Source organism: Mobula hypostoma, chromosome 19 (genome assembly GCF_963921235.1).
Source record: "Mobula hypostoma chromosome 19, sMobHyp1.1, whole genome shotgun sequence".
NCBI lineage: Eukaryota > Metazoa > Chordata > Chondrichthyes > Myliobatiformes > Myliobatidae > Mobula > Mobula hypostoma.
Genome location: NC_086115.1, coordinates 1,669,635 through 1,689,521, shown reverse-complemented (window position 1 = coordinate 1,689,521; position 19,887 = coordinate 1,669,635). Strand labels below are relative to the sequence as shown.

General features: G+C 42.3%; 1 protein-coding gene across 2 annotated transcripts in view; it reads left to right on the top strand.

Annotated features, from left to right (window-relative positions):
* Positions 1–19,887, top strand: part of pdcd4b (programmed cell death 4b) — a 34,662-nt gene that overhangs the window by 4,372 nt on the left and 10,403 nt on the right. Inside the window, exons 2-5 of one of the 2 annotated variants that reach the window (XM_063071230.1) lie at positions 3,653–3,961; positions 7,542–7,636; positions 15,579–15,692; positions 18,640–18,861. In XM_063071230.1, coding sequence (XP_062927300.1) covers positions 3,653–3,961; positions 7,542–7,636; positions 15,579–15,692; positions 18,640–18,861 — 740 coding nt within the window. The remainder of the gene's footprint in view (positions 1–3,652; positions 3,962–7,541; positions 7,637–15,578; positions 15,693–18,639; positions 18,862–19,887) is intronic. The other variant, XM_063071231.1, reaches the window with a different exon arrangement.

Genomic DNA, 19,887 nt, shown 5'->3' with positions numbered 1-19,887 from the left:
GTCTTAATTGAAATAGAGGAATTAAATATTATTCAGCTTAATTTATTAAAGAATAGGTATTTTATGGGGTAATTATAAATATTACTGAAGTAGTTTATAAGTGACATAAAACGTTTAAACTTCAGTTTTATTTGTAAAATTGCTGATTTTTTTCCTACTTTAAGATAATGGATCTGGATCAGGTCAATTTTCCTGTACATTGTGATAGATCAGTTAACATATTCAGTCATGTTGCATTCCACAAGGTCTTTTATAGTGGGATGGATGGGGAAACAATGTAGCCTTTTTTGTTTTATTTCCACCTATAACAAAACACAGATGTGCCAAAGTCAGTTATTCACCCACTTATTGCCATCCATTCGTCCTTTCCACTCCCACCCCTCCACCTGGCAATAGGAAGGTCATTCTGTAATTGAGCTGCAAGCTGAGAACATGATGTAGAGTTTTATTGAAGACTATTAGCTTGTGTTTTAGCACAGGCATTTATTAACAAAGTGGGTGTATTGTGACTGAACCTTCATTATTAGTGATTCATTGTTCATTTGATAACAGCTTTCATTCAAATAAGTTGCTTTCAGAGTTTTGGTTAATGTAATTTTGCCAAATTACTGTTCCAATGTCTTTATGATTGGCAGCAGACCTAATTTCAGAAGTAATTTCTCCATCAGTATGTAAATGAATATTCAAATCATCAGTTTTAATACATATAAAATAGTTTATTTTAAAATGAAGCGAAGTTGTGTTATTGCTCATGTATCTTCATCGACAGTAATTCAATTGACCTTGCTGATTTGAATAAGAAACTGAATGGAGCTGTGAAACATGAGCAAATCTGTGGTCTTTCTGACCATTTCATTCATTGCATTCTTTTTATTTTTAACCTAATTTTCTTGTCTTTGCCGGCTCCTTAGTTTTTCCCCTTTTGCTTCTGCTCTTTCCCTTCCCTAAATCAATGCTCTACAACACCATTTTCTGAAATTACTAAAACAAACATGTTATGCTGGTTTTATCTTTTCAATAGTTTTGATAAGTGTGTTCACATTTGTTTATTTTATATTAGTTGTTCCGGCTCAAATCCCATTTAGCCAGTTTAAAACTTGCCAAAGCTTTATTGATGTAGTTGGAATATATACTTGGTTTTTGTCATAGCAGTATTGTGCAGTTTATTCTGTATTACTAGAAAGATGGCCTTTATAATTTTGAACTAAAATGTAACAGAATACAGAATTGTTTCTGTCATTAGGAATATCAAAAGCAACGCTTCATATGTTTTTGAAGGTTTAACATGAAACTAGTTGAAAATGTCTCTTTCAATGTTATTCATTGTTGGTTTAACTGTATCTGGAGCAGATAAATGTTCTGTTGGAACCAAATTGTAGATGAAATACAGTGGATTACACTTACTTGAGACGCATCAGGACCAGTATACTTTGCCCAACTAAACAACTGCCCCAGTTAGTCAAAGTTTCATGGGAATAGTTAAAAAGGTATAAAAAGACAAAGTGAGTAACAAATTATGCATTTAAATGAAATACAGCACAAAGTATTACAGTGCTATAAAACCACATACTCCTAATAGTTATCGATAGAGGAATGCATCCAGTGTATGCAATGAACAAAATCAGTGGAGACACCTCGTGCAGGTAATGGACTACCTTCATACAATGATTGCACCCTCCAAATCTTCATTTTCATTGTAACATTCAAGGTGATTGTTGATATTTAAAATTCTTCGTAGTTTCTAACTTGTTGAAGTAGTGAAATAGTTTCATTTTTACTCTCAGCCATTTCTGGTATAAGATCATTAGATGTAGGAGCAGAATTAAGGCGTTTGGCACATTGAGTTTGCTCCACCATTTCATTATGACTGATCCATTTTCTCTTTCAGTTCCTATCTCCTGCTTTCTCCCGGTATCCCTTCATGCTATGACTAATCAATAATCTATCAACCTCTGCCTCCACAGCTGCCTGTTTTCCACAGATTTACCACTCTCCGGCTAAAGAAAATCGTCCTCATCTCTGTTCTCAAGGGCTGCATCCTCTGTTCTTGTACTACCTCACCATAGGAAACATCCTCTCCACATACACTCTATCGAGACCTTTCAACATTCAATGACTTTCAATGAGGTCACCCCTCATTCTTCTGAATTCCAGTGAGGAGAGGCCAGAGCCATCAAAAACTCCTCATATGGCAAGCCTTTCAATCTCTGAATCAAGCCCAAATGCTTGAAACTGCAGGAGCAAAATAGATTGGAATTGTCTTACTGATTATTTTGCACCAACTGGCAGTGACAAAAATCACTGCTTTTTGAGCATTAACACACAAGTGATGCTATTTTCAAAACTGTTCACTCTAAGTACGGTGTAGTGTCTAATGGCCACACAACTGCGTGAGATGGATGTTAGTTAGATTCTGTTTGGCAACAGTCTCCTGTCCCAGTTAAGCGGCATATTGTCACAAATAAGCAAAGGGAATCCCAGCTATTTTCTCGACTTGTTTTTGTTCTTTAAGATTTGTCCCAAATAAGTGGTTGCCCTAATTAACCAATGGCCCAATTAGCTGGAATCTACTGTACTTGTTGTATTTCCATGTAGCATTGGCTGTTGGTGTGTGTTTTAATTAGAAAAACAAAGTAAAATGTTGAAAGCACTCTGGAGTGCCACCAAGACTGGAATATGTTTATAGATTACAATGGTGTGGGAAAGATGAGTGGCTGTGGCAGGTTTTGCTTTAAGGTTTATCTATAGTTAATATTTACATTGTGTGATGAGTTTCTTTTTAACAGTAAACATACAGGGAGATGATGTAAGGGTATCTTTTAAAATGAAAAGAAATTGATGACAGCGACAACATCATGAAAAGTCCTGAAGGAATGTAAGAGTCGCCTATCAGAAGACAGGTTTTTATAATAAAGGATTGTGCTTACAGACTAATGGGGGGAGGAAACCAAATTATATTTTTCTTTGATAAGTAGCTCCACTGACAGTGAAATACAGAGGGCTGATGATATATTGCAGTACTTGCCTTCAGTATTAAGCTACTGTATCATTATTAGCAGGAAAGATATAGATTATAGAGAGGTGTTGTACAAAGGAGAGCAAGTAACTAGTTGGAGTTGAGTTCAAAGTTGATACTGATGGGTGAGGAGAGGTTGAGTGTGGTAAAAGTCTGCAAATTATATAAAGCACTGGTGCATATTCCTACTTAAAATGGGAGGATGACAATTCCAGATTGTTGGGGGCCAAAATTTGATCTAGCACTTAGTATTGTTCTAAGTACTATTTGTAATGCACATTCACAGACATTGGTAAGTTTTTATCTAAGAATAATACTGTCCAGTTTAAACAATTTGCATATTTTTTATCCATTTTTCAATTCTAAATGCTTTGTAATTTCTTCTTTAAACTTAAATAAAGAGACTAGTTTGTACACTGTATACTGGCTATGATCTAGTTTTCAGGAGATCTGCATGTGCAGGCCAGTAAAAGTAGGGTGTATTTTTTTCCCATGTTGACATTCACCACTATTGTTGGCAGTTGTATGTGAAATTGCCATCTTCTGTTAATTGTGTTCCTGTTGCTAGTTTCCACCTTAAAAATACACTCTCAATTGTACTTTAATTGAACATCATTGTTGACTTAATAGCTCAAGTTGCTCTTTCAGAACTTGGTGACAATACTAGTAAGATGTTGTCTGGAGATGAAGATCAAACTGAAGCCATTATGCTGCCAAATGAAATCAATGGGAACTGGATATCACGAGAGACATCCATTCATGAAGCTCGGCTCAAAGCCAAAGCCAAGAGACGTTTGAGGAAGAACTCGTCTCGGGATTCTGGCCGAGGCGATTCTGTCAGTGATAATGGGGAAAGTAGTCGAAATGTTGTTCCCACTAGCCCAAAGGGAAAAATGTTGGACAGAAAATCACGGATGGGAAAAGGAAGAGGATTACCTAAGAAAGGCAAGTACTTGAGGTTTTAATTTAGAACCCTTAATTAATAAGTTTCATGGATGTACTTTTTATATTGAATATTTTGAGGAGGCGCTTTGGGAAGAAAATGGGTAAAGTCTTGCAATATATTTCCTAGGAACAATTACTTTCGGGAACTTAACATTTTATTAAGCCCATTGGTGTTTTTTTGTTACCATGATATCTTGAAGTCTGCAGTCTTTGTGATTTGTTTATTACACTTCAAAACTAATATCACTGAATATTGTGTACAGGTGACTTATTTTGAAGTTACGATCTTGAAAATGTCATTACTGCCAGCTTTTTGAAAGATACCATTAACTGTTGTCTTGGTGACTTGTGTTTAAAGCATGTTGAGGGCAAATATCTTAGTGGATGGATTATACCCTATTAATTTGATAAATGTCTTGTGCACTTTTTATACACTGTAAATATAAACTCTGTAATGTTGTATTCTATTTCTTTGCTGTTTACTATTTACAAAATTGAAGTAGTGGAGTGACAATTCTAGAGCCAGGCATGTTTCCTCAATGTTTAGATTAGTGTCAGCTTCTTAAGGATGGTGTATCTGAATCAAAACGCAAATCTCATCAAGTTTTTTGTCATTTTACTGTATACATGTATACTGTCAAACAAGACATTTCTCTAAACCAGGGTGTAAAGTACAATAACGCAGATAACACCTATAACACACAATAACTTACGAAAGTAAGGGTAATGTCTACAAATGAATAACATATAAATAACCAAAGAAAAGTGCATAAATTAAATATTGTAATTCATTCATAGCATGAGACAGTGTCTTCAGAAATATTTTTTGTGTGCAATATTTGCATAAGGGAGAAAGCATTTCTGTAACAACCATAGCACAAAAAAGTCACATTTGATCATTCATGGTGATCAAATATTCGTTCCATTTGCACCACAGACTTCAATACTCCGGGTCAAAGGCTTATCTAGGTACCTTTTACTTAAGTGAAAGTCTCTACCTCTAAAGCCACCACTGAGGTGGGGGGTGGTGGAGGGGGCATAACTCTTCTCAGGTTCCCTCTGACACTGCTGCTCCTACGTTAGCAATCTCTGCTAGAGTGGCTAGTGAGAAATAGCTACGAACCTTCTCCTTGCCCTTCTCCGCTCCAGCGACAGTAAGCCTCCAGGGAACAGCTCTCTCTTCGATTCTGAAGTGCTGCAGCTAGGCAACGTCCTGGTTAATATCCTTTTGTACCTTTCCCAGTGCAACCACATCCTTCCTATAGTGTGGTGACTAGTGCTACACACAATATTCAGTGTAGTCATATCATAACCTCGCTCTTATTTTCTCTCTCCTGGCTAATGAAGGTAAGCATCCCAAATGCTACCTTTAATCACTTATTTTATAACCAGTGCTACTACCCTGAAGCCCACAGGGATCCTTGGACTGTATAGCAAGGTCCCTTGTTCCCCAATATTCCCTACGGGATATGATTATGTATGTCACAGTTTCATTAGTTTACCCATCAGCTCACAGAGGATTGAATGTCATCTACCATTGCTCTCTTCAACTTGCCACCTGATGAAAATCCCTATTCACTATAAATGATGCAATCAATTTTCTAAAGTAATGGCGACAACAAGTGCTGACCTTGCTCAGGGTGTCTTTAAATGTTTAAGTAAATTGGCACTGCCGCAGTTTGTATTTTGTGTTTAATCTAGGTATGGCGTGCCTCCACTAGATTGCCTTTGGGCAAGGTGTAGCACTTGCATTCCCCTGGACCAGGGTCATGTGAAGCCATGAGAGCAGGTGGCGGATGGTCGTATGAGCAGCTCATGCTATCACAAGTGTTGGTTATGCGACTACTGATGCCAGTGTCTGAAGGGTGCTGATAATGGGTGGGGTCACCCCTCTTGTAAAGACACTGCCCAAAAGAAGGCAGTGACAAACCAGTTCTCTAGAAAACTTTGGCAAGAACAGTCATGGTCATGGAAAGACCATCATATGAAATGGGACGTAATGATGCTGATGAGGATGGCAGTGCACTATTTGAACTCTTTAGTAGGAAATCACACAGTAATTGTATTTGTGAAATATCTAGGGGGAATATTACCACAAAGGGGTTTTGAAATCAAAAGTGTGGGGAATAGAAACAAAAGAAAGTTAAGAAAGTTGATAAAGAGTGAAATGGTAAAGGGAGAGAGGGTTAATATGTGACAGTGGAAGTAAAGCACGGGAATATGTGACCTTTATTGTTTAAGGATTCAATACTATAATGAATTACAAATTATTTTGACAGATTAGTTTTATTTCAACTTGGAGGAATTCCTAGCAGATTAAATGCTGTGATCAGTGGCTTTCTTTGGCCTGTTACAAAATAGCTGGCTAGAACTGATGTCATTGTTCAAATGTGGCAGGGATTACGATTAGCGCTGCCACCTTGACTACGGTTATCTGTAGTGTAATATTAGTTATTTACTGTTGACTAAACAGTGCTAATCTTAATTTTATCCCCAGAATGTTTTTCAAACTATTCAGTCCTTTTCTAGATTTCATTTGTCAGCTTTGTGGTCTACTGCTTAATAAATTCATTAACCAAGGAGTGTTTGAAACCCATTCTGAACTTTGTGGATTGTGTGTATTTTGTTAAGATTATGGTTGGTATAATTTTGTACTGACAGTTCACTAGACAAAATAAAAGTTTGAAATAGAAGGTGAATTAATGCATTATAGAATTTGTTGTTGAGCAGGTAGTGCATCTTAACTTTTATTATGGTGAAAAATTAATTGGGCAATTGTGCCTTTAAAAAATGTACATTCTTACTGTCAGTGTCCATAAAATATTAAAGGTAACAAGCTGATAAAAAGTGATTTGCAGTGCATTACCAAACAATGACATTTGGGTAGAATGGTAGTGTAGTGGTTTGCACAACGCTTTACAGTACCAACAATGTGTTCAATTCCAGTTCTTGCCTGTAAGGAGTGTGTACATTCTCCACATGACCACATGGGAGACCATGTGCTCCAGTTTCCTCACATATTCCAAAGATGTACTGGTTCATTGGTTAATTAGTCATCGTAAGTTGTGCTGTGATTTGGCCAGAATTAAATCGGGATTATTGGGCGGTGCAGCCTGAAGGGCCAGCTCTGCCTAAATACATACATACATAGCTGTGTATTGTAAAAGGAATCATGTTGGTCGTGATTTCATGCAAATTGAAGGTCAGCTCTGTTCATTGACACTTGAGGGTGACGTCACATATGCATGTTTTACATTTTTAAAAAAACAATATGGAATAAAAAATAGTAATTTTCTCATTTTTGTCAGTGAAGCACGTTGGTTCAGGATAGTATGTTCAGGTTAGCTAGCAGCTACAGGTATTCACTGTAACTTCAATTTGATTCGGTAGTCTCTTGGATCAGAATTTTTTAATAGAATTTTTTTTAAAAACTGTATTGCGTTTTGAAACCAGAGATGTTATATCACTCTTCATTGTTTGCCCCTTCCCCCTCCCAGCCACTCTTTGAAGAAGCTTGTTATGTAGTTTTAATAAATATGCATAAATATTCTTTTTTTAAATTGTACAATTCCATTGGTAGGTGGTGCAGGGGGCAAAGGTGTCTGGGGGACACCTGGTGAGGTGTATGATCTGGAAGAAGTGGATGTCCGAGATCCCAATTATGATGAAGATCAGGTGAGCGAGTGTACTGTGATTGATTGGAATGAAGTGAATCTTTAACAAATACTCCTTCCTTTCTCAGAAAGCATGTTATTGTCACTACTTTTCCCATGACAAGACTTTTTTTCTTTATTTGTTCAAATGATGGTTAATGGGTATTTTATATAAATGGTGATGATTTTTACCATCCATGTTATCTTTTGCTGAGAAATGGCTCTGAAGGTACTGAAATTGTCCTACATTTGCCAGGTTTTCATTGTGGACCCTAATCATAGGGAAGGAGATGTGAGGTGATGTGCAGTGGAATAAATTGGTAGAATATTTTTGGTTTTGATGTTTGCTGTAAGGTCCATAATACTTCAATAACCACAGTGATGGAAGCAAAAGAGACTAGATGTTGAAATCTGGAACAGTGAGTAAATTGCTGGAAGAACTCAGTGGGTCAAACAGCATCAATAGATGTCAAAGGTCCTAATGCAGGGCCTGGACCCAAAATATTAATTTGTACCTTTTGCACCAATGGATACTACTTGATCTGTTGAGTTCTTTGTGTTGAACATATTGATAACTTGGAGCTTGGCTTCTAAATATGTGCATACCCAAATGCCTTCTGTGTATTGCAGCTTGGGGTTTGCAAATTAAATGACTTTAGTTCAAAGCACATTTATTATCAAAGTACATATGCTATGTACATCCTTGAGATTTGTCTCATTACAGACAGCCTCAAAACAAAGAAACCCAATAGAACCCATTTTAAAAAAACAGACAGTCAAACACCCAATGTGCAGAACTATACAAATTGTGCAAACAATAAAAGACATTCTGACATGTCTATCCACGGCCTCCTCTACTGTAAAGATGAAGCCACACTCAGGTTGGAGGAACAACACCTTATATTCCGTCTGGGAAGTCTCCAACCTGATGGCGTGAACATCAACTTCTCTAACTTCCGCTAATGCCCCACCTCCCCCTTGTACCCCATCTGTTACTTATTTTTATACACACATTCTTTCTCTCACTCTCCTTTTTCTCCCTCTGTCCCTCTGAATATACCCCTTGCCCATCCTCTGGGTCCCCCCCCCCTTGTCTTTCTTCCCGGACCTCCTGTCCCATGATCCTCTCGTATCCCTTTTGCCTATCACCTGTCCAGCTCTTGGCTCCATCCCTCCCCCTCCTGTCTTCTCCTATCATTTTGGATCTCCCCCTCCCCCTCCAACTTTCAAATCCCGTACTCACTGTTCCTTCAGTTAGTCCTGACGAAGGGTCTCGGCCTGAAACGTCGACTGCACCTCTTCCTAGAGATGCTGCCTGGCCTGCTGCGTTCACCAAACTTTGATGTGTGTTGCTTGAATTTCCAGCATCTGCAGAATTCCTGTTGTTTGCGTTTTTAAATTCACTACTGCGAAGCCTCTTCCGGTGATGCCTACACCGAAGAAGTTTAGATCCTCTCTTCGACGGGAGTTCAGTGAAACCATCTTTCACTGCTCCCCATCTGTAATTTCTTCGGCTCTTCAACTTTTTGACCACACTTTGACTCAGACTTACTATCACAGTCATATATCCTTTCTTGGAATGTGCCTCCGTCGCCAACTTACTCCAGTTGGCTTTAGGATTCGTTTCCGAGCCTCTCAATTTGGATCTTCTGAGGATCCCAGGTACTCACATTTTATTGACTCTGCTTCTCGCCGCTTCTCCCGTCAAGCTCTGAAGGCGACTCTCTCCGCCATGAGGAGGTACTTGGTGTCCCTATCCCAGACCCTTCCACACCTTCGGAACACTTTCTTCGCCGTCTGTAATGGTCCTACCCGTTATTTCATCCTCCGTCGGATTCACGCCTGCAATCGCCGTTTTTTTGCCTTTGTCATGTTAGGCAAAGATCGCAAGATCCTACATCTACGGACTCCAGAGCCTGCTGGCCATGAAACTAGCAGGCATGAACTTCAGATTGCCTCTGCCATTGATCTCGCCGGCTCCAACACCTCAGGGCATATTCAAAACCCGGACTCCAGCAACGACCATGGACACATTCAAAGCGATCGCGCAACCACCAACTGCGACTCCAGCCTTGAACTCCAGGCCGGGTCTTTATGTGCTGCTATTGTGACTCCCGTCTCCCCTTCCCCCACCACCACTCTGCAATTCCGTCTCCCTCAGATCCCACCATCAGCTCCTGGGCCCTCAGAAGCTCCATCTTCCTCTCACCCCAACCCTCCACTCTCCACTGACACCCCCAGCCTCCCCCCTCCCCCCTCTGATCCGAGCTCTCATCCGTGCCGGGTCTTTACCATCCCCTCTGACCTTCAACTATCGGAGGCAGAGCACTCTGTCCTCAGTAAGGGCCTCACCTTTGTCCCCCTTCGCCCACACCTCAGCGAGTTCCGTGTTTGCCATGATGCGGAACTCTTCTTTCTCCGTCTCCAAGCCTACTTCTTCGGCAAGGACTCTTCCACCCCCACTGATGACCCCTTCTCCCGTCTTCAACCCTCCTCTTCTTCATGGACACCCCGCTCTGGTCTTCTACCTGCTCTGGATCTCTTTATCGCTAACTGCTGACGGGACATCAACTGTCTAGACTTCACCGCACCTTGTCCCCATTCCAATCTCACTCCTTCAGAACGCTCTGCTCTCCACTCCCTCCGCACTAATCCTAACCTTATTATTAAACCCGCCGATAAGGGGGGTGCTGTTGTAGTCTGGCGTACTGACCTCTACCTTGCCGAGGCACAGCGACAACTCGCGGATACCTCCTCTTATTTACCCCTCGATCGTGATCCCACTAAGGAGCACCAGGCCATTGTCTCCCACACCATCACTGACTTTATCCGCTCAGGGGATCTCCCATCCCCTGCTACCAACCTTATAGTTCCCACACCTCGCACTTCCCGTTTCTACCTCCTACCCAAGATTCACAAACCTGCCTGTTCTGGCTGACCTATTGTCTCAGCTTGCTCCTGCCCCACCGAACTCGTTTCTGCATACCTCGACACGGTTTTATCCCCCCTTGTTCAATCCCTTCCGACCTATGTTCGTGACACTTCTCACGCTCTTAAACTTTTCGATGATTTTAAGTTCCCTGGCCCCCACCGCTTTATTTTCACCATGGATGTCCAGTCCCTATATACTTGCATCCCCCATCAGGAAGATCTCAAAGCTCTACGCTTCTTTTTGGATTCCAGACCTAATCAGTTCCCCTCTACCACCACTCTGCTCCATCTAGCAGAATTAGTCCTTACTCTTAATAATTTCTCCTTTGGCTCCTCCCACTTCCTCCAAACTAAAGGTGTAGCTATGGGCACCCGTATGGGTCCTAGCTATGCCTGCCTTTTTGTTGGGTTTGTGGAACAATCTATGTTCCGTGCCTATTCTGCTATCTGTCCCCCACTTTTCCTTCGCTACATTGACGACTGCATTGGCGCTGCTTCCTGCATGCATGCAGAGCTCGTTGACTTTATTAACTTTGCCTCCAACTTTCACCCTGCCCTCAAGTTTACCTGGTCCATTTCTGACACCTCCCTCCCCTTTCTAGATCTTTCTGTCTCTGTCTCTGGAGACAACTTATCCACTGATGTCTACTATAAGCCTACTGACTCTCACAGCTATCTGGACTATTCCTCTTCTCACCCTGTCTCTTGCAAAAATGCCATCCCCTTCTCGCAATTCCTCCGTCTCCGCCGCATCTGCTCTCAGGATGAGGCTTTTCATTCTAGGACGAGGGAGATGTCTTCCTTTTTTAAAGAAAGGGGCTTCCCTTCCTCCACTATCAACTCTGCTCTTAAACGCATCTCCCCCATTTCACGTATATCTGCTCTCACTTCATCCTCCCGCCACCCCACTAGGAATAGGGTTCCCCTGGTCCTCACCTACCGCCCCACCAGCCTCCGGGTCCAACATATTATTCTCCGTAACTTGGGCCACCTCCAACGGGATCCCACCACTAAGCACATCTTTCCCTCCCCCCCCCCTGCATTCCGCAGGGATCGCTCCCTACGCGACTCCCTTGTCCATTCGTCCCCCCATCCCTCCCCACTGATCTCCCTCCTGGCACTTACCCGTGTAAGTGGAACAAGTGCTACACATGCCCTTACACTTCCTCCCTTACCACCATTCAGGGCCCCAAACAGTCCTTCCAGGTGAGGCAACACTTCACCTGTGAGTCGGCTGGGGTGATATACTGCGTCCGGTGCTCCCGATGTGGCCTTTTATATATTGGCGAAACCCGACGCAGATTGGGAGACTGCTTTGCTGAACACCTACGCTCTGTCCGCCAGAGAAAGCAGGATCTCCCAGTGGCCACACATTTTAATTCCACATCCCATTCCCATTCTGACATGTCTATCCACGGCCTCTTCTACTGTAAAGATGAAGCCACACTCGGGTTGGAGGAACAACACCTTATATTCCGTCTGGGTAGCCTCCAACCTGATGGCGTGAACATCGACTTCTCTAACTTCCACTAATGCCCCACCTCCCCCTCGTACCCCATCTGTTACTTATTTTTATACACACATTCTTTCTCTCACTCTCCTTTTTCTCCCTCTGTCCCTCTGAATATGCCTCTTGCCCATTCTCCTTGTCTTTCTTCCCGGACCTCCTGTCCCATGATCCTCTCGTATCCCTTTTGCCTATCACCTGCCCAGCTCTTGGCTCCATCTCTCCCCCTCCCGTCTTCTCCTATCATTTTGGATCTCCCCCTCCCCCTCCAACTTTCAAATCCCTTACTCACTCTTCCTTCAGTTCGTCCTGACAAAGGGTCTCGGCCTGAAACGTCGACTGCACCTCTTCCTAGAGACGCTGCCTGGCCTGCTGCGTTCACCAAACTTTGATGTGTGTTGCTTTAATAAAAGTAAGCAAGTAACATTTTGAACTGATGTTCACGAAAGTGAGTTCACGGCCATGAAGCCAGTTAGCACTGCATCCAATTCAGGAGCCCGTTAGTTGTAGCCCACAGCCTCAGTTCAGACAAGTAAACCTCGTAGAGTAATGAGCTGAACCAGCTCGTCCTTCTCCTGTGGCTCCAACACCCTAACCTTTCCAGTTCAGCTTGACACTTAAATTGCTCAAACCTTGGGCCTTTTCTTGTTCCCGGGCCCGTGCACTGCCACCTCGACTCTGCATCAAATCACCTCCATGTCCGCTCCAACATTGGCTCATAACTGGGCCAAGCCGCCTTGATTCGGCCCATATAGGCCACGCCGCACCACTCCTGTGCCTTTGAGACTTCAGTTCACATCAGGTTGTGCAGGCGATTCAACAGCTCATCTCTGAAAGGGAAGTTATAGGCTATTGATTGCTGTAATTGTATCTGTGGAAAAGTGTGATTAATGCAGTAAACGGAAAATAATTTGCAGATGCTGGGGTCAAAGCAACACTCACAACACGCTAGAGGAACTCAGCAGGTCGGGCAGCATCCGTGGAAAAAGATCGGTCAACGTTTCGGGCCGGAACCCTTCGTCAGGGCTGTAGGGGGAAGGGGCAGAGGCCCTATAAAGAAGGTGGGGGGAGGGTGGGAAGGAGAAGGCGGGTAGGTTCCAGGTGAGAAACCAGTAAGGGGAGAGATAAAGGGGTGGGGGAAGGGAGGCGGGGAGGTGATAGGCAGGAAAGGTGAAGAAAGGATAGGGGAAAACACAATGGGTAGTAGAAGGAGGCGGAGCCTAGAGGGAGGTGGTAGGCAGCTGGGGGAGGGGGCAGAGTGAAATAAGGATCAGGGAAGGGAAGGGAGGGAATTACCGGAAGTTGGAGAATTCTATGTTCGTACCAAGGGGCTGGAGGCTACCTAGACGGTATATGAGGTGTTGCTCCTCCAACCTGAATTTAGCCTCATCATGGCAGTAGAGGAGGCCAGGTATGGGTATATCTGAATGGGAGTGGGAAGCAGAGTTGAATAACTTCTGTTTTGGCTCTTCTCACTTTCTTCATACCAAGGGTGTAGCTATGGGAACTCGCATGGGCCCTAGCTATGCCTGCCTCTTCGTTGGTTATGTGGAACAGTCTGTGCTCCAAACTTATTCTGGTACTGCTCCCCAACTTTTCCTTCGGTACATTGACGACTACATTGGTGCTGCTTCCTGCACCCATGCTGAGCTCGTCAATTTCATCGACTTTACTTCGAACTTCCACCCAGCCCTCGAATTCACTTGGTCTATCTCGGACACTTCTCTCCCCTTTCTCGATCTCTTGGTCTCCATCTCTGGAGACAGTCTGTCCACTGACATCTTCTACAAGCCCACTGACTCTCATAACTACCTCAACTATACCTCTTCCCACCCCGCCACATGCAAAAATGCCATTCCCTATTCCCAGTTCCTCCGTCTCCGCAGCATCTGCTCCGTGAATGAGGTTTTCCGTTCCAGGATATCTCAAATGTCCTCTTTCTTTAAGGATCATGGTTTCCCTTCTGCTGTCATCAATGATGCCCTCAACTGCATTTCCCGCACTTCGGCTCTCACCCCATCCTCCCACCACTACAACAGGGACAGAGTTCCCCTTGTCCTCACCTACCACCCACTAGCCTCCGAATCCAACACATTATCCTCCGCAACTTCCGCCACCTTCAACAGGACCCCACCACTAAGCACATCTTTCCCTCTCCGCCTTCCGCAGGGATCGGTCCCTCCGCGACTCCCTGGTCCACACGTCCCTCCCCACGGATCTCCCACCTGGCACTTATCCCTGTAAGCGCAAGTGCTACACCTGTCCCTACACCTCCTCTCTTGCCACCATTCAGGGCCCCAAACAGTACTTCCAAGTGAGGCAACACTTCACTTGTGAGTCTGTTGGGGTCATCTATTGCATCTGGTGCTCCCGGTGCAGCCTCCTCTACATCGGTGAAACCCGACACAGATTGGGCGACCGCTTCATCGAGCACCTCCATTCCGTCCGCCACAACAGACAGGATCTCCCAGTAGCCACCCACTTCAACTCTGCTTCCCACTCCCATTCAGATATGTCCATACATGGCCTCCTCCACTGCCATGATGAGGCTAAATTCAGGTTGGAGGAGCAACACCTCATATACCGTCTAGGTAGCCTCCAGCCCCTTGGTATGAACATAGAATTCTCCAACTTCCGGTAATTCCCTCCCCTTCCCCCATCCCTATGTCACTCTGCCCCCTCCCCCAGCTGCCTACCACCTCCCTCTTGGCTCCACCTCCTTCTACTACCTATTGTGTTTTCCCATATTCTTTCTTCACCTTTCCTGCCTATCACCTCCCTGCCTCCCTTCCCCACCCCTTTATCTTTCCCCTTACTGGTTTCTCACCTGGAACCTATCAGCCTTCTCCTTCCCACCCTCCCCCCACCTCCTTTATAGGGCTGCTGCCCCTTCCCCCTACAGTCCTGACGAAGGGTTCTGGCCCGAAACGTCGATGGATCTTTTTCCACGGATGCTGTCCGACCTGCTGAGTTCCTCCAGCGTGTTGTGAGTGTTGATTAATACAGTAATTTTGGTTTGTTTTTGCTATCACAAATCATTCCCGTGCTTCACCAGCATCATTTTAAACAGGTCCTAGAGTAAGGAACAAATCCCCATTGAACCCGTGGATTATCTCCACCTTAAAGGTTTCATGATGACGAGGTGAAACATTACAGCGAGAAAGATGGTAAAATTGTGGGAACAATGACATTGCCTTGCTTGGTCCTATCTTGTACTGACATTGAGTCAACAGTCAATCCTGTCATTAAAATTCTGGCTTGCATGTTATTGTGTACAATGGAGGCAAATATTTGGGAGAATTATTTCTACATGTCACCATCTTCAAGAGATGAGAAGGGACACCTGACCATTCAGTCACCATTAATTAAAAGCAACCTTGTTTTTAGTTCTGTAACTAATGACTGTCAAACTTCATTAACTAACAGGTCACTTAATCCCATAACTACAGAAACTCTTTAATTTAGTAAACTTGTTTCAATTTACAAGTGCAAAGTAAGATCGCAATGTTATTGTATGCTCCAACAGGAGAATTGTATATATGAAACAGTGGTTCTACCTTTAGATGAAGGGGCTTTTCAGAAAACTGTGACTCCAATTGTACAAGAATACTTTGAACATGGTGACACTAATGAGGTTATGGTATGTACTTAAAATAGTATTTAATCTGAAATGTGTGGCTATTTGATTTTTTAAAGATTTGTTTCTTTAAAAAAATTACACTAACTCTTATCGACTGTTTTTCAAATTACATTTATTCTCCAGCTTGTCTGTCTATCTGTTTCTCTATCTGTCTCTCTCCCTCTCCCTCCTCAGCTATCTCTACCCTGAGTTTCTTTTTCTTTATTTTCTTCCTGAAATTGTACTCTTTTATACTCCCTAATGCGGTATTGTTAATTTATCTTTATATCAACTTTTGTATGGAAGCACCCCTATGCAGCACCATTGAATGTTTCATTACATCAACTGCAATATAGAAATATTCCTACACTTTCCACATCCATCATTCTTCAGCATTTTACAACCAAAGAATTTGAAATTTATAGCCAATGTCACTATGTAAACATGCAAAGTAATTGATAAATACATTGTAATGTCCTATAGACAGAAGCAAGGTAGGAAAAATAAATTTTAAAATAATTTGTGGGATTTTCTCTGAATATTTTTGCTTTGTAAAATAAAATATTCCTGCCAGGTTAATTGTTCGAGGCTAACTCCATTACTGTCTCAAGTATGGATGCTTATCATTCCAGTCTTTGGGCTGAATTCAGTGAAACCAGCTCAGAATAATTGTGTTTATGTAATCCCTTTCATAAATCCCAAATTACAGTATTAAGTAACAAGACTTCTCAAAGCAGAAGTCAAATGAGATTATCCTGATGGGGCAGAAATTCTTTGGGCTCCTTTTCCTGATTTTCCGGCAGATTTCATGTGAACCTGAGAGGAAAAGCAAAAAATACAATTCAAATGGAGTTGGTAAAACCGAAGTAACCTTAATAAGACAAAGCGAAACAAATATTGCATGGCTGTTCCTTGTCTATGTTGTTACATCAAATTCTGTTCTTTGTAAAGTTGATCAAGGTAACTTGAATTAATTGTGGTCTTATGCCTAATAAACCTGTAAGAAGCATGCTGCTCTTTGCAAAACAATAAAGAATAGACAATAGGTGTAGGAGTAGGCCGTTCGGCCCTTCGAGCCAGCTCCGCCATTCACTGTGATCATGGCTGATCATCCACAATCAATATCCATTTCCTGCCTTATCCCCATAACCTTTGATTCCACTATCTTTAAGAGCTCTATCCATCTCTTTCTTGAAAGCATCCAGAGACTTGGCCTCCACAGCCTTCTGGGGCAGAGCATTCCATATATCCACCACTCTCTGGGTGAAAAAGTTTTTCCTCAACTCCGTTCTAAATGGCCTACCCCTTATTCTTAAACTGTGGCCTCTGGTTCTGGGCTCACCCATCAGTGGGAACGTGCTTCCTGCCTCCAGCGTGTCCAATCCCTTAATAATCTTATATGTTAGAATAAGATCTCCTCTCAGCCTTCTAAATTCCAAAGTATACAAGCCCAGTTGCTCCAATCTTTCAACATATGATAGTCCCGCCATCCCGGGAATTAACCTTGTGAACCTACGCTGCACTCTCTCGATAGCAAGAATGTCCTTTCTCAAATTTGGACCAAAACTGCACACAGTACTCCAGGTGTAGTCTCACCAGGGCCCTGTACAACTGCAGAAGGACCTCTTTGCTCTTATACTCAATTCCCCTTGTTATGAAGGCCAGCATGCCATTAGCTTTCTTCACTGCCTGCTGTACTTGCATGCTTGCTTTCAGTGACTGATGTACAAGAACACCTAGATCTCGTTGTACTTCCCCATCTCCTAACTTGACTCCATTTAGATAATAATCTGCCTTCCTGTTCTTACCACCAAAGTGGATAACCTCACATTTATCCACATTAAACTGCATCTGCCCACTCACCCAGCCTGTCCCAAGTCACCCTGCATTCTCATAACATCCCCCTCACATTTCACACTGCCACCCAGCTTTGTGTCATCGACAAATTTGCTAATGTTACTTTTAATTCCCTCATCTAAATCATTAATATATATTGTGAACAGCTGCGGTCCCAGCACTGAACCCTGCAGTACTCCACTGGTTACCACCTGCCATTCTGAAAGGGACCCGTTAATCGCTACTCTTTGTTTTCTGTCAGCCAGCCAATTTTCAATCCATGTCAGTACTCTGCCCCTAATACCATGTGCCCTAATTTTGCCCACTAATCTCCTATGTGGGACTTTATCAAAGGCTTTCTGAACGTCCAGGTACACTACATCCACTGGCTCTCCCTTGTCCATTTTCATAGTTACGTCCTCAAAAAATTCCAGATTAGTCAAGCACGATTTCCCCTTCGTAAATCCATGCTGACTCGGACTGATCCTGTTACTGCTATCCAGATGTGTCGTAATTTCATCTTTTATAATTGACTCCAGCATCTTTCCCACCACCGACGTCAGGCTAACCAGTCTATAATTCCCTGTTTTCTCTCTTCCTCCCTTCTTGAAGAGAGGGACAACATTAGCCACCCTCTAATCCACAGGAACTGATCCTGAATCTATAGAACATTGGAAAATGATTACCAATGCATCCATGATCTCTAAAGCCACCTCCTTAAGTACCCTGGGATGCAGACCAGCAGGTCCCGGGGACTTATTAGTCTTGGGCAATTGGCAAATTGCTGTCAGTGCCAATATTTCTGTTTCAAAGTTTATTACCAGTATTACAAGTAAAGCTTAACCCTTTGACAGACTCTAATCTAGTTAGTTGTTTACTTTGTCTCTTCCTGTTTTGAGGCTCGTTCCTCCTGGCTTTTTTTTGCTCTGGTTGGAAGGGTCAGGAATATAGAATATGATGACTGGAGAACTCTGGTGTTCTGCAAAAGGAACTCTTTAATGCATTTTTATTGTGTTCTTAACCAATCACACCCCACAACAACTCCAGATTATGTGTTTGTTCACTTACAATAATCTTAGGTTCGCCTTGTCTCAAGTTGAAATTTAAAAAAATCTACTGCTTTGTTTTGTAGGAACTGCTGAAGAATTTGAATCTCGGAGAAATGAAGTGTACAGTGCCAGTGTTAGCGGTATCGTTGGCTTTGGAGGGGAAGGCTAGCCACCGAGAGCTTACCTCCAGACTTCTGGCTGATTTGTGTGGGAAAGTGCTCACTACAAATGATGTGGAAAAATCATTCGATATGCTACTGAAGGAATTGCCAGAACTAGCCTTAGACACTCCTGGAGCACCACATGTTAGTGCATGAAATGCTGAATGATTTCTTTGTTTTTCTTCACACTTAACTGTTGGAAATGCAGTGTTTTCTTTTGCAAGCATTTCATGCCAGTATCAAGCAAATCAAATTGGGTGTTATAAAGCAAATTGAAGTTCCCTGCTTCATTGCTGCTATATTCCTTGGTTTCAGTTTGCAGCAGGTCACAACTGCATCAGTATAGCATTTATTTATTTTAAATTTCTTTGTACTAGTCATCCCCATGCCTATGGGACACTTTAGCAAATTGGTATATATGGACTAGATTTGTCTTTTCTGCAATCTATTGAGATGTTAATGATGGCTACACACAGTTTCCCAGAGTGACATGAATTTCATTTCCAATACCTAGAATCAAATATAGACGTATATTCTATAACTCAATAGGTTTCTGCGCACTTTTTCTAAATTAAAAAAAAATTTCTCTTTCATGTCTAAGACAGTAGTTCTATCAGCTCTGTATTTTGATTTTGTTTTTGTGCAAGGAAAATTTAAAAAGATCATAAAGCTAACATCTATAGGAGTAAGTTTGTATCTATTTTCCTGGCATTTCTGAATTGGCATTCTTCAGGACTGTTGAACTTGCAATATAATCCACACTGCAGTATTTATTTTATTCCACATTCATACTCTATGAACTCTGGTTCTTGGTTTGTTTATTATAAAACCTCACCACATTCAGACATTTCCTGTTTCAACCTGGACTTTGACTTGTCTTTTTATCCCCTTGGACCTTAGCTTTATTTAATAATGCCCAGACTCAATAAAACAATATGCTTTCTGAACCCATGCTCCACCCTATCTCTATGCTTCTGGAGCAGTGATGCTGTGATTAAATTGAATCTGATCAAAATTCCCTTTCATGTAATCAGATTCAAAAAGCCTTACCACAGGACAAAGGTGATTGAAAACATTCACAGTTCTGACATTTCCATGTATGTGCAGATAAAGGCAGAAACTCAAGAGACATTTGTTTTGTTTCTGTGTTACATTGATGGCTGGTGGTGT